General features: G+C 40.6%; 1 protein-coding gene across 1 annotated transcript in view; it reads right to left on the minus strand.

Annotated features, from left to right (window-relative positions):
- Window positions 1-14,012, minus strand: part of FIGF (c-fos induced growth factor (vascular endothelial growth factor D)) — a gene marked incomplete at its 3' end in the record, with an annotated part of 25,895 nt that overhangs the window by 2,850 nt on the left and 9,033 nt on the right. The window contains exons 2-3 of the mRNA XM_010135155.1: window positions 4,130-4,340; window positions 459-649 (exon numbers count right to left, since the gene is read on the minus strand). Of these exons, the coding sequence (XP_010133457.1) occupies window positions 459-649; window positions 4,130-4,340 (402 nt within the window). The remainder of the gene's footprint in view (window positions 1-458; window positions 650-4,129; window positions 4,341-14,012) is intronic.

Consider the following 14,012-nt stretch of genomic DNA (forward strand, 5'->3'; position numbering starts at 1 on the left):
CCTGCTGAAAATGTCTCTTTTTAGGCTCACAAAACTGCACATCCAAAATTATTAACCAGCTTTTTTGGTCCTGATGGCAATTTTGAAAATGCAGCACTTGGATTCCTGGCCTCACATAGCAAAATTCTCCAAAATTCTCTCTTAATTCCCGTGAGCCAATACTCTCAAGAGGTCCCAGGTCCAAGTAACAATACATCAAAGAAGGATTGAATTTCTTAACTTCAGTGAGCCTGCATTCACTTTTTCAGGTCCTGATTTTCCATCTGTGCACATGTGAACACAAAATGCTATTGCCCATGTCTGCATTCACTCCACATGAATAAAAAATCAGTTCTTCTGTTTGTTATGATAGTGCAGACAGATCTTTCTTAACAGGATTTCAGAAACCAATCATCCTTCTTCCCCTCCCTTCTTGGAGACTCGAGGTAAAAAGAAAGCAGATGAATTGCCTCATTTACCGTTTTTGACACGTAAGTTGTACTTGTATTCACGCAGCTCAGACTCTCCTCGTTGCAGCAACCTCCACATCTGAATACATTCACACAGGGAGGCTTGAAAAATTTGTTGGTTGTTGTACCCAGCTCTTTGGCAACTTCCACGCAGGTTTCCCTTGGCACACATTGAGTCTTTTGCCATTCTTCATCTATGACTGGAGAAAACACCATTTTTATGAGCAATCAATTACGGCAAAGTTAAACTCCTGATTAGTGAGGCAGAAGCATTATATAAATAAAAATGAAGTGCTGGCATGCCATTTGCAGTTACTCGGCTTGATTTGCACTTACTTGGATCAATCTAAGGACCAGAGAGGGTCTGAGTGCAAAATTATCCCAGTGAGTTACACCAGCTGCACTGGCAGAGGGGTCATTGCATTTGTCCGCCTTTAGCTTTCACCACGGATGACCAAAATCTCGGTTAATTCCAGTGGATTAGGTAAAGCTACACTGATTTTCCCTAGCTGTGAGTCAGCTCCACGGTGTCTATCTGACAAAGCTGGCCCATGCCCTGTAGACCTTTTTGTCATTTTATCCTCTCTTTGCCTGTACCCCACCACAGACTCTGTAGAGCCTGGGTCCAACTGCAAAAGCATATTAATGATTAACAGACCGTGGTCAGAGGGTATTAATACTCCTAACGGATGTCAGCCAGCGAGCACCGTTTCCAAAATGTTTAATGAAATCCAAGACAAACATGCTCATACCTCAGTACCATCAGGGGGTTCAAGTTTGAATAAAAGGAATATGAATTCAGGCATGAGCTATCTATACAATGCACTGTGGTATCTTTCAAATATCAAATTGTTGTGGCCTAGTAATTTATTTTAGACTGATTTGTCAAATTCTGTGAGAAGGAATAATGCATTAACTGCCTGAACCAGAGGGAGAGAACAGAGACATTTTCATAATATTACCTCGACTCTTGTTAAGAGGTGGCCCTGCTTTTTTTGGCTATTGCTTACCTGATTCAAGTTATGGAATTACTTGAGAGTCATCAATGCTTATGCTTTAAATCCTTCTTAAGATTATGAAAAACATTTTTCCTGTCTGCCCTCCTCCAGCAGGCTTCTGAAAGATTAAAAGCAACTTCTGTACTATTAAGAAAATTGCTCTCTCTTCCAATGCAGTCCTCCTCCCTACTGTTGTGCAAGCAGTGCATACATTTGCAGGGAAGATCTAAAAAAAAAATTAAAAATTCTGGAATGCTTTTACTACATGGAATACTTTTTCTTCAACTGAGCATTTATTTCTCTTTCCTACCTGACTTTCCTTTTGTTGTTTTAAATTTTTTTTTCCAAGTGACTGTGTGTGTTTTAATCAGTTTGTTTATTCCGGCACAAAGTTCTTCCCCAAGGTTGGTTCACCCCACTCTCCGGTTATGAAAAAAAGTACAGGAATTCTGATTTTACAGCATAAATTAAGAGAAGAATTACTAAAATTGAGAGAATTTTCTAGAGTCTATCAAAACAGCAATCTAATCCTAGGCCTTGAAATAGAAAATAAAGTGTTTGCCAAACGCATTCAGGTATGTGCATGTAGTCACTTCAGATGTCACTTCAGCAAGTGTAAGCAGTGCTGACCTTTCCAACTGCGCACATCCTCACTTTATTAACCACTTCTTTAGTAGAAGGGTTGTTATAGGAAGGGGCAGTCAAAGAAGTGTGTGTCACATTTTGTTCCAAAGCACTATGGTCACTCGGATCTTTCCTGTGAGCAAGCACAGGGCAGCTGCTGAGAAACTTGGCTCTGATACAGACTCCAGCTTGAAAGCACTCAGTCCTAGGTAAGCTGAGCTGCTCAGCGGAGACTGTGATTAGACAGAGTGATGCAAGATTTCAGGGAATTCATTGTTAAAGCTCTAGAAAGAAGGAACAAATTCCTGAATTCGCCCTGCTGGAGTTTGGGGTGCTGCGGAAGATGGTCAAGCAGTGAAACAATGAGCAGTGACCCTTGACAGAGTGGTTTTGTCTAAAGACTTTCTTAAAAGAAAGCAGATACCCTTGGCAAAAAGGTCAATGCCTAATGACTGGAGAGGGTGTGGGAAAGAAATAGATGTTTGTAAGTCTGGGGTTTTTTTAGAAAAAGCTTTAGTACCTTGAACATATTAAGATACTAGAACAAAAGTAGTTTCTGTCCTGGGGTTATTCCACTGGATGGAAGAATGGAGAAATGACCCAATAGGCCTTTTTTAACTTAAATTTCAGTGGCTTGACTTTGAATGAGAAGGCTGATATCTCTCTGTCTAGGGAGAAGGAAAGTAGGAAGTGACCCAACAGCTGTTTCAAGCAGAAATTTACATCTATATGACTATAGTCACCTGACTTTATTACCTGAACAGCAACATTATTCTGCCATGGAAAAAAGCCCGTTGAAATATGCCCTGCCTCGGTAACACTTGATAACATCCTCTGTTGTCGTGCTGTTTTGACAAAAGGAATAGTTTTTCAGAAATGCCAGTGATCACTAAATGAGCAATAGTGAATAGAGAATTACAGCATTTGACACTAGGTACTACTTCTACATAACTCTATGGGTTGATAATGTTGCTGTGTAGGCTTGTAAAGGTATGTAAACAAAATGGTTATCATTAATTAAATGCCTCTTTATTGTTCTTCCAGTGTGTATTGGATTTACCTTTTTTCTGTACAAAATTTCTGTGTGATTTTTAAAACTGTGTTTGTGATATGGAAACCCTTTTCAGACTGGCACTTATGTCGGTATTTCTCTATTGTGTCTCAGAGAAGCAGATTAAGACTTTTACTCTGCCATAATTTAGCAAAGTAATGGTGTGTAAATGTGGCTGTGGTTATTATAAAAGTGGCATTCGAATAGGACCAGCAATAACCGATATCCTAAAAGGAAAGTGATACAATCATACCACATCAGAACAAAAAAGAATAGCTCCTTCTTCACACTACAGTGTAGCTTTGCTGTAGGATATCTATTTGCTAGACCATAGTATAGTAACTTATCCTTTATTTTACATCTATGAATATTTAAAGTCTCTTGAGTCTCTCACCTACAAGAAACAATATTAATTTTTGATGAGGGAATAAATTGTGATTCCTTTCATTCAGACGTTGGTTGGTTGTTTCAAGATGTACTTCTCTCTGGAGAGACTTCCTGATAGAGATTGAGACTGAGATTAGGGCAATACCTCCCTCCTCTGCAACTCCCACACGGATATTGTTGCTGCTGAAGTGCCTTGTATCAGAGCACATGTAAAGAAAAAAAAAGGGGGGCGGGGGAAGAAGGGTTTCTATGCCTGCAGTTTTTGCCTGCAAACAAATTCTGAGATTTAACATAATGCTTCTGGCCAGCCCCTTGGTCAGTCATTCCAACGTGTACTTTGCATGTTGACTTCCCTTCCTTTCTGTGGACTGACAAATCCATATATAATACGTATTCCCTTTAGAGAGCATACATAGAAAAATAAGCCTGATTTGGCTGCAAAACAGGGAGGCATACTCAGGTTGTTGCCTGACATTTTTTATACGAAGTAATTTTCCTTGCATGCCCTGTTGTTTCCAGTATGGGTGTATTCTGGGAAACTCCTGGTACTTAACACTTTACTGAACAAAAATCAACGGTCCTGAAGCCAAGATCAGACTCAACCGCAAACCTGCACCTACCTTTCAGTGTATCAATATCATAGAAAGCAGCAGCAAATCTGGTGGAGCGATGTGATGCAGAGCGGGAGTCTAAATTGGCCAGACTCTTGAGTTTTAGCCTGCATTTCCACAGCTTCCAGTCTTCAGAATGAGTGATGCGAAGCAACTCTTCCAGGCTGGATGCTCTCCTGATCTGCTCTTCTGACTGCTCCAATGCTGACAGAGATGTCCTCTGGAAGCAAAGGGGGAAGTCACAAAGGCAGTACCTTTACAGCCTGTCTCCAGTGCAGCACATGGAACACTTGTACAAAAAGGCGGTGCATTACAAGGACACCCAAGGGTATCTGGGTAAACAGGAACACACAGAGATCTCCTGGGCTTTGACAGTGCCTGGCTCCAGACTGATCTGCAAGATTTGTGCTCTATATAAATTAGGAACGGTTGATAACTGCTTTCTCACCCTTTCCATCACAGCTCTCAGAGTTATTTGACAAATGCGGGTTTTACTGTATCCCCAGTGAACCTGGCAGACCCTGACTGCATCTCTGTTGTGCCTGAGCTGGCCAGCCATGCCAGCATGAATCCCGAGTCACCCCTATAGACAACCTGAATGAGTTCACCTGGTGAGCACAACGCATGTGCCTTTGCAACAAGCCACCTCGGGTGCCAAAACTTAGGTGACAGCCATGAGACACCATTGAAGGGGCAGGTGATACAGCTGGAAGCAGTCCTAGTATGAGGGCCCATCAGCATGGTGAGCAAACACAACATTCTACATGCTACAAAGTGCAAGATGCATCTGCCTTTTCCCATCCTGACTACCGTTTGGGTCATGCCCAAATCAGCCAAAGTGGCCTCTCATCCAGTCTCAGCCCTGTGGCTGTGCAGCAGCGTTAGCACAGTCATTGCATTTTCCACCTGTGTGATATATATGAGCATTCTCCACTACCACGGGAGAACATTCTCAACAAAGATCTACCCAATTAGTTTAAAGTTGTTATTCGCTTTAAAAATATCATTTTAACAGAAACTTGATATTGCACAGCACTCTGTAACAGTACTGGTTTATTTGGCTGCTGCTTTCTGACATCTGTGTTTGTGCCTTTATCAAGGCATTGAGTATTTATTTCCACTGACTCACCAGATCTGTTGAGAACTGTTGCCTCCAACCCAAGTAAAAGGTTATCTTCATAAATGGCTGTGTTGCACTGGGCTGGTGCTCTCAGCTGTACTCTCTGGTCATGCAGTTCACTGTACTTTTTGACTTGCAAATAAAGGGCTGCAGTGCCAACCATCATAAATAAGACATCAGCTCTTGAAAGCAAAGCTGAAGTATAGGAAGCTGGCAATGCAGTCTGAACCGGTAGCAAGCAAGTGCTCTGTATAGGACTGGGGAAGGGGCAGGAGGAAAAGGTCATCTATAAGATGAATATTTTTAGATGAGATCTGAAACTAAGGCAAATGGAGCGCATCTGTTATTTGTTATTAAAACATCTGTGGCATTTATTTTGCAATGATACAGATGTTAGCCTGTACATACGGGCCAAGTTCATTTTTGGATAATTACCTTCCACTGACTGAAAATTCCCTATGTAGTTAACTCAGAATAAGTTACTTGCTCTTCATTTATGCCCGTACAGAACACTACATTGTGATCTAGCAAGATGCCACATGTCATTATAGAGATGGCTGTTTTTCATAGGTGATTTCTCATACATTTTATATGTGGTGAAAACTGGAAAGCCCATCTCAATACTTACGGACAATAGCTCGGAAGGAATATGAATACATAGCACCAGTAACTGAATTTCAAGATGGTTTTGCAAACAAGCTACCCAAATTTTTGCTGGTCTGGGAAAGCTGAAATTCAGGTTGAGGTCAATGCTTCAAGAGTTAGTTATTCTAAGAACCACAGCTTATATTCACTCCCATTCGCAAACTGTCACCTTAACCTTGCAAAACATGCAAGTGTAGGACCAGCGCTGGCATGGTAATGGAACCAAAGATACTAAAACTGAAATCTATTAACCATTAACAAGACTCTTTTCCTGTTTTTGCAGTAAAAAGGTGTTCTAGCTGAATCAGCATCTAAGACTTCGACTGAATTTACGAAGAACCTGTAAAATGAGATGATGATATGCTGTAAATTAGGATACTCATCCTCCACTTCTTGTAAAAGGCAGTCATTTGGGACTAGCTTTACCATTTCTTTTACTTGAATATCATGAGTTTTTATAAATAATTATTATATTAGCAAAATAAGTTCTAAACCTAAGATGAAAGAGTACAGAAAAAGTATACATGCCTTCTTATGATAAGCAAAGATTTCTGGGTTTTCCTGAAGCAAGAATTTGTACCATTTTAAGAATTTTTGTGTTTTTAAAGCTATACAAGTTCCTTAGGGTGGACTGAATATACTGAAATTAACTAATTTTATCCCTTGTATACTATTGTATAGAAAGGGGAACAAGTTATACTGGTAGCAATAATTTTTCTACCAAAAAATGCATCTCCAATAGGATTTTAATTCTGGTAATTAATAAATAAATGTACCTCTGATAATTGATGCATCATAGTGGTATTGACAAAGCCTGCCTATGTGTGCAAGATATTCCTTCTGTCACTGGTTCTCATATATTCGAAACTGGAGAAGAACAGTCAAAGGAAATGGAAAGAGCAGTGCTCATTACAGAATTCCCTCTGCAGTCATCAGAAATGTGTCCTAATTAAATAAACCATGATCATCCAAAACTCACAGAGAGCCTCTGGAACTGAGTTACCACTTCTCTGTCAGCTCCCGTCAGCATTGTCTGGCATATTAAACCCTGAAGTGAATCTGTTGCCCCTTCATGTTTCCTCACACCTGTCCAAGCTCTGCAGTTTGATGTGATCACCAGTTGCCTACCAGCATAATGCCAGAATAATTGATGTCCTTTTTCTTACATTTGGTTTCTTCCTGGAGGTAACAGATTTTACAGCTGACTTTATAATTTCTTCACAGCGATCCCTATCCAGTACAGAATTTCCAGATGCCTTTTCCTGTATCAGCAACAGCATTGAGATAAAATATGGTCACTCCCTCTGAGCACTGCTGACACTAGACAAGATGACAAGCTGAAGATACTGCTAGCTTTTAAAAGAGAGGGCTGAATCGCAAGTAGTTGTAGGCTTTTACAGTGTGGACATCTATTTTGCCTGTGAGCTAGTCAGTCTCAGCTCTCTCTATAGCCAAGATAGAGAAATACAGACACTTTTAGAGAATGATGTGTGCTACATCACACTGAAAGTCTTTCTGCTGGCTGCCCAGCAAGCCCAGGCTCACCAGAGGTATGAATGTGGTGGATCTTTGGTCAAACAAATCTCACTGCAACTACTTGGATATAAAACATCTGAAGAGAAGCACCTAATTTTGTTCCAATCTACCTAAGCACCAAAACAATGCAGAAACAGTCAATGCCACCCTATGTGTTTAGTGTGACTCATTTGAGATTACTACAATACTCTCACCTAAAATGTTCTTCTAAACACTTGCTAGAGCACAGACAGGTATTCAGCATCCAGAAAGACATCCCTCATCCGTATACACATTGACCATAGAGAGAGCTATCCACAACTTAAAAGCATTCAAAACCAAAAGCTTAAAAAATTTAAAGAGTGTGAAAGGTGCATCAACCCCACCAGCAGGGTACAGCCCTATGACCTCAGACATCACAGACTGAACTTTTTCAGTCAGGCACCCTCTTGCTACAACACAGCAGTGCTGAATAGTGCATTGTCACCAAATCTTTCTAAAGCATTCATTTCTAGTCATTCTGTTTTGCAAAGTACAGCATCAAATGAAACCATAGAGTCTTTTACGATCTCAGATAATAACATAGGTGATGTGCCATAGGGCTGCTAGCACCACGCAGATGTGGAGACTTCTTTCATATACTGTAGTGTAAATTCAAGATCTGTTTAGACATAGGCAAACATACTTTGGCTGACTGACAAGTCCCACTTAGAAGAGTGCTGCTTGGCACAGAAAGGTGAATAAATGTTTCAAAATGTGCAACCGGAAAAAGGTGTTAGGTTCAACAGCATCCCAAACCTACCCTTCATGTGATGATCAAGGACTTTATACTCCCTCACAGTGATATCAATCAGACAGCAGTTAAAATCAGCATTTGAACACAAGGGGAGTTGTGCACTTGGGCAAAGAGTGGGGAAAGCATGCAGAGAGGTCAAACCTCCAATGACATTTTTGGGAGGTCCAGCTCCTCACAGAAGCAAGAGGAGCAGAACTGCCTTCTGTCTGCTTCTCCTGACTCTAGTCAGGAGAAATAACAGATGCTGTTTCCCACTTTTCAGATACCCTGGCTTTTCTTTTTTAAATCTTTCTCTGATAACTACAGTCCTTCCTTCCAAGTCCCCCACTCATTCTCCACTCTGCTCTCATTGTCTTGTACTGCTTGGATTCCACTGTGCTCTTTTGTTGTTTATTTTTACACCTTTCCTCATATTCTGCCAGGTAAGACCTAACTCAAGCTGAGCTGTTGAGCCTCCTGGTGCAGAGGAACATTCATTTTTCTCCTTGCCATGTTGTCACTCCCCTTACATTGACTCAGATTTTGGCAGTCAGCTGGGGTGAACTGTCAACATTGTGGGAGTTGTTGGTTGTAATGGCTACAACCTAAATGTGGAGCAGGACTTCACTGCACTTGGCGTGGTTCACATAGGTAGCAAAATTGTAACCTTTGTCCCCAGAAAGCTTAAAACATACATTATGGCTTGAGAAAGAGAAGGAGCCATTGGCAAAGGACCAGGGCAATGTCCTTTACACAATCTTGAAATGCACAAGTTACCTGTGGAGCCATACATATAACTGTAAAGCTCCAAATGTCCTAAACTTTTGGTACCCATGAATGTACATCTTATAGTCAACTATTGCCTACAAGAAATGTTTGCGAAGAACTCAGTAACAAATATCAAAGTAGTAGGTTTAAGTAGTTCATTCTTATCTCTTCAGCCTACTGCTGCTCTTAATATAATTTTTCCAATTATCTAAGAATGGATCTCATACCCAAAGATAAAAATCCAATACATATTTAAATGAATTTGTATGTTTTTCATAACACTGATCTCTCATGTGTTCCAAAATTATTCTTCAACTCAAAGGGGAGTATCTGTTTTCCTCTATTTGGGCTATGAGCAACATCACGGACATCAGGAAATGATAATGTGGGTTAGCATTGTGATTTTTGGATAATTACAACTTTTGTCCTTCCAAAAGAAACCATAATGGGCTATGTATCTTCTTCCTAGCAATCTCAGATGCCAGAAAAATGTTAAAAGTAGTTAACATTGGAAAGGAACAAGATTAAAAAGCAGTGGTACATTCAGTGGCCTTTCTCACCTTGAACGCTGGCTTAAATTAGATGCGGAGTTCACTTCCCCATTGATTTATGCTAGTCAAATATTTGGCTTATGCATTGTGTCATACAGATGCAAAATCCCACACACAGCCTGCACTGTTCAAACTGGGCCCTTTCTTAAGAATCAGTATTGACAATCTCATATCAGGAGCTGCAGGTCAGCAGTTTGCACGCTTTCTCCATGTTTCCCAAGCTTCTATGTTTCTTGCCTAAGAAAAAATACCCTACCCTTTTCGATGTCTGAGTGAGTCAGCAGAACCCACATTTGCAGAACCCCTTTTTTTGTATGCACTGCTCTTTGCGGTCTGAGACAGATGGTCCTTGCATTATGCTGTGTTTCAGGATCTCCTGGAGGTGTTTTGAACAATGGAGGGAAGATGTGTAGAAAATGATAGTAAAAGAAAGGCCCGCTAAATTCTTAAATTTATTTGAGAACCTATAGCACAAACACATGCCTAGGTCCCAAAATTAATTCTTTTCAAGACCATCAGTAACTATCAGCATTTTTATTTAAGAAAACAGATGCATGGTTAATAATATTTTATGTGCGTGAGAAGACAAAAGTAAAGGTTGATGGAAATCCATATTTCGCTCAATTTGAGGAAAGTCCTGCTAAGCATTTCGCTCTGTACTAAAGCACACCCACAGACCAGGAAATACATCGTGAAAGCATTCACAGAGGAGTACTTTCCTTAAGCCCCAGCCTTGCAGTCTTTATCCACAGTGAGACATAAACCTCTGCTTAAAGCTAAACATGTGAAAGAGCTCGTCTGAAAAGGAATGTTTTTCTGAGTTGGGTCACAGATGCTATTGTAGCAAGTGCTGCAGAAATACCGATGGAAACCTTCAATATTACCACTGCATCTGGGGCCAGGACAAATGATTAAGGAACCTCTCAATAACCTTGCACTGTTTTATGATCCATCCTGTCAGCAGTTAAGCAGAAAGTAAAAAGAAAGTAACAGCTTTATCCTGCCAGGGAAAGCAGATTGTAGCTACATAACAGAGTGATGATTCTCTTAATACCATTGTATCACAAACATGGCCAAACAGGTTTAAGCTAAGTTCAGTCTAAATCTTTCAAAATTAACCAGTCTGGGAGGGAAGTTTCATCACAAAGTGAGGGCATCAACAAAGAATACTGGCAGCATGTGAGGAAATTTTGAACCTTTATGTGGGTTTTTTATGCAAAACTGTTACTTAATACAGCAGTAGCAGCTGGATTCAGTTCAAGAGAAGTCATGTAGAAGACAAAGACTTGATGCGATCAGAAGTTGAGCACCCCTTATTCCAGAGCTGCCCAAAGTCTATTCTCAGCACTACACTCAAAACAGTTTAAATACTAGGTAGATGTTTCATCACCACATGAAAATACCAAGGAACTTTGCTGCTACGTATACTACACCTGAAAATAATCTCCTTTTCTTCCGTGATGCATTACCCAAGGTGTTTTTATTACTATGATCATAGTTATGGGTTCATCTTGCAGAGATGGAGGGCCTACAACTCCCTGCCATCTCATTGTCATTAAAAATAATTTTAAAAAATCTGATCCTGTGGTTCATTCACCTGACTAAGTATGAACTAGTTATCCAAGACTCCTGTTATAGTTAATGGAGAAAAATAGGTACATTGGATGCACATTCATCGTATTCTGAAGTCAGCTGGATAAACTGCACCCCCAAATTGCCTTTCTCTCTGTTGACACTGAAGGAGGAGTTGGCAGGTTACTAGCTCAGCTGTAGTTAGATGACCTGTATCCCACTCAGCTGAGAGCAGTCAAATGAGATGAAATGCACTCTCCTTATCCAAAGCGCAATAAATTTATGAGGGACAGTGGTTAATTTTTCTCAGGTACACAAATATAACCAGTAAGTGCAACAGCACGAGGGTCTGAAGGACCTGGCACTGGCTGAAGGCCAGCACTGGCAGGTACCTCAACAGAGGAAATCACTTCGTACCGTGCCTCAAAGCCATGAGATATTTGCCCAGCCATGCTGTGGCTCTCAGACTGTGAGGTGAAGCAGCTAGGGAGCTGCAAGGGAGTTCCTATGGAAAAGTCTTGTCCTCTCTTGGCAGGAAAACAGAGCAACTCCTACTGTGTGGCCAACACAAAGATCTACATGGTGTCTGAAGGTCTCTTGTTTGGCCATTTTCCTGGTGAGGATGACAAGCTTGTTGAAGTCTCCGCAGTAAGAGGAACTCCTTTTGAGGATTTTCATCATTATTATTATTATTAGGATTTTTATCATTATTGTGGCTCCTAGAAGTATGTTCAGGTCCAAACACAAAATAAAGAGATGATCCTTAACCTGGTTCTATAATCAAAACAAAATATGAGAGAAATCATTCATCCAAAAGGAGTACCAAGGAAACACAGAAAATACTGCTTACAGTGATGGGACGTGATTTCGAGATAGTAGAGGCTCAACCATTGCCAACTTTTATCATAACAAATATTGTCTATAATACAGCATCTTGTATCCTTGGGGTGTTGCATAACAAATAAAAAAATAGTGAGAGAATCTTCTGCAGCTTGGAAACATAAAGCCTGCAGAAGTGACTTGTCAATAAGCTACTACATCACCCAATAAATGTCTAGCATGAGGCGCCTGACTCTGCTGCATGTTTGACACATGCTGCTGTGCACTGATTTTTATCATCACCATTGTATTTCATTTCTGAGGTGAGAAAGAACATCTGCTTTCAACAGCTCAAATAAAATCAGAATTTTAAATCTCTGTCAGCTATGAACTTCTGACGTATGAAGTCCCATCCCTGTCTGTGTCCCCTCTGGAAGCATTAATATGCATTATTAGTGCACATATAAGCTATTTTTAATTATACTAAACATGACCACAGAGAGACAAAACTATGAGGTATTTTGATTTCCTACTAATATTGCTCTCTGAAACAGATGAGCTTATCATGGGATTTCCAGTCTTTGCCATCATTATCAGAAGCATGCATGAAGTTTCAGGAGCATGCAGTACCCCATTCACTTTCAAATGGTGACTGTTTAAAAAAAATACTAAAAGCTGTTCTAATACTCAGAAAAAAGTTTAGGTTCTCCCAGTGCATTTCCTTATCCAGACTGAACATTCACTTGATCATCACAGTTACAGCATTAATAAACTGGAGGTACATGCTGCTTGTGGTGGGGACATGTTTAGGTCCTGTGAGGCAGATTTCCAACTGTCACTTCTTTAAAAGAGAGCTTTCACCAGTGAGAATTGTATTGAAAGAGTACAGCTATATTGTCCAAGTATATAGCAAAAAATATGCACCTGGGCTGAATTTTTTTCTTTAAGAGGATGAAAATGGCCTCAACATTCTTTCCCCAAATTAGTAAGGACTGTGTTATAGTTCAGAAACCCTAGGGCTGCATCAGATGTGATAGTCAAAGAAGTTGGGGTTTTGGAGCCTGGAGGCAAAGTAACAGGGCAGCACTGTTTTTTTTTTCCAAAACCTGCTCAGAAAATTGATTCCTTGATTTGCTTCCTAATATTTGCAGCTATGCTCACTACTACAGCATTTTCTGCAACTGCATTGAAGGGAGACTCCTTATACTTTCACCAGCAAAACTAACGCGTGTGTCAGAGATGCATCACCTGGCTGTAATGCCCAGACACCTACTCCTGCTGTGCCTGCAGAGGAGAAAATGGTGCTCTGAGTGGAAAGCCTGAAGGTCACCTGTCTATCCTCATCATCAGTACCTCCTTGTCCAGAAAAAAATCAAGAACTAAAGAGCAGGCATGGGGGAAAAAATTTTGCTTCCCCCTCCCAAAGCCTAGGTGAAACCTCTCCCCTGTCTGCCTCAAGAGTAGAAGACTGTTGACCTTGGCCATCCATCCTCTCAGAAAAGGGTGACTGTGTGATCACACAACTTCATCCTGAAGTCCTGTGTGTCACGGCTGCTGAAAGAGAAACTACACTGAGCCCTGTAAGAAGGGCAGTGGAGAATTGCCAGAGCACAGAAAGAAAGACTGACAGATGTTGCTTGTGGATTAGGGAGAAACATAAAATGGTGAAAGTTTGGCCATGTGTTGTATGAGGAGACAGGAGGCTGACAGGGAGATGTTTATCTGAGACTGTCACATTTTTCGCTGGTACAGATGTGATGTTTGAGGCCTCTTTTGCTAAAACATTGTAATTACGTCATCTGATCAAGACTCAGTACTGGAGAAGCAACTTCTAGACTACTCCACTGTTGATATTCAGTGTGTTACAGAGTTCCCCTTGTGGGAGTCTGTCTCCTTAGGCTCTAGCTTTAATTCCAGTGAAAACAGGAGAATTAATTAGCCATTTCCTAATCTTAGTGGTCAAGGTGGTGATAAAGCAGCTTCTACTTTAGCTGCAGATAGTATGTTTTCACAAGTAAATTATATTAGCTACCCTATAGCTTTAAGAAAACAGCTGTTTTATATTTTGAAAGGCCTTTTGAACTAGAAGAGATCTTTTGTGGTGCTGCAACAAACAAATCAGATTCC

Source organism: Buceros rhinoceros, unplaced genomic scaffold, assembly GCF_000710305.1.
Source record: "Buceros rhinoceros silvestris isolate BGI_N320 unplaced genomic scaffold, ASM71030v1 scaffold21444, whole genome shotgun sequence".
Lineage (NCBI taxonomy): Eukaryota > Metazoa > Chordata > Aves > Bucerotiformes > Bucerotidae > Buceros > Buceros rhinoceros.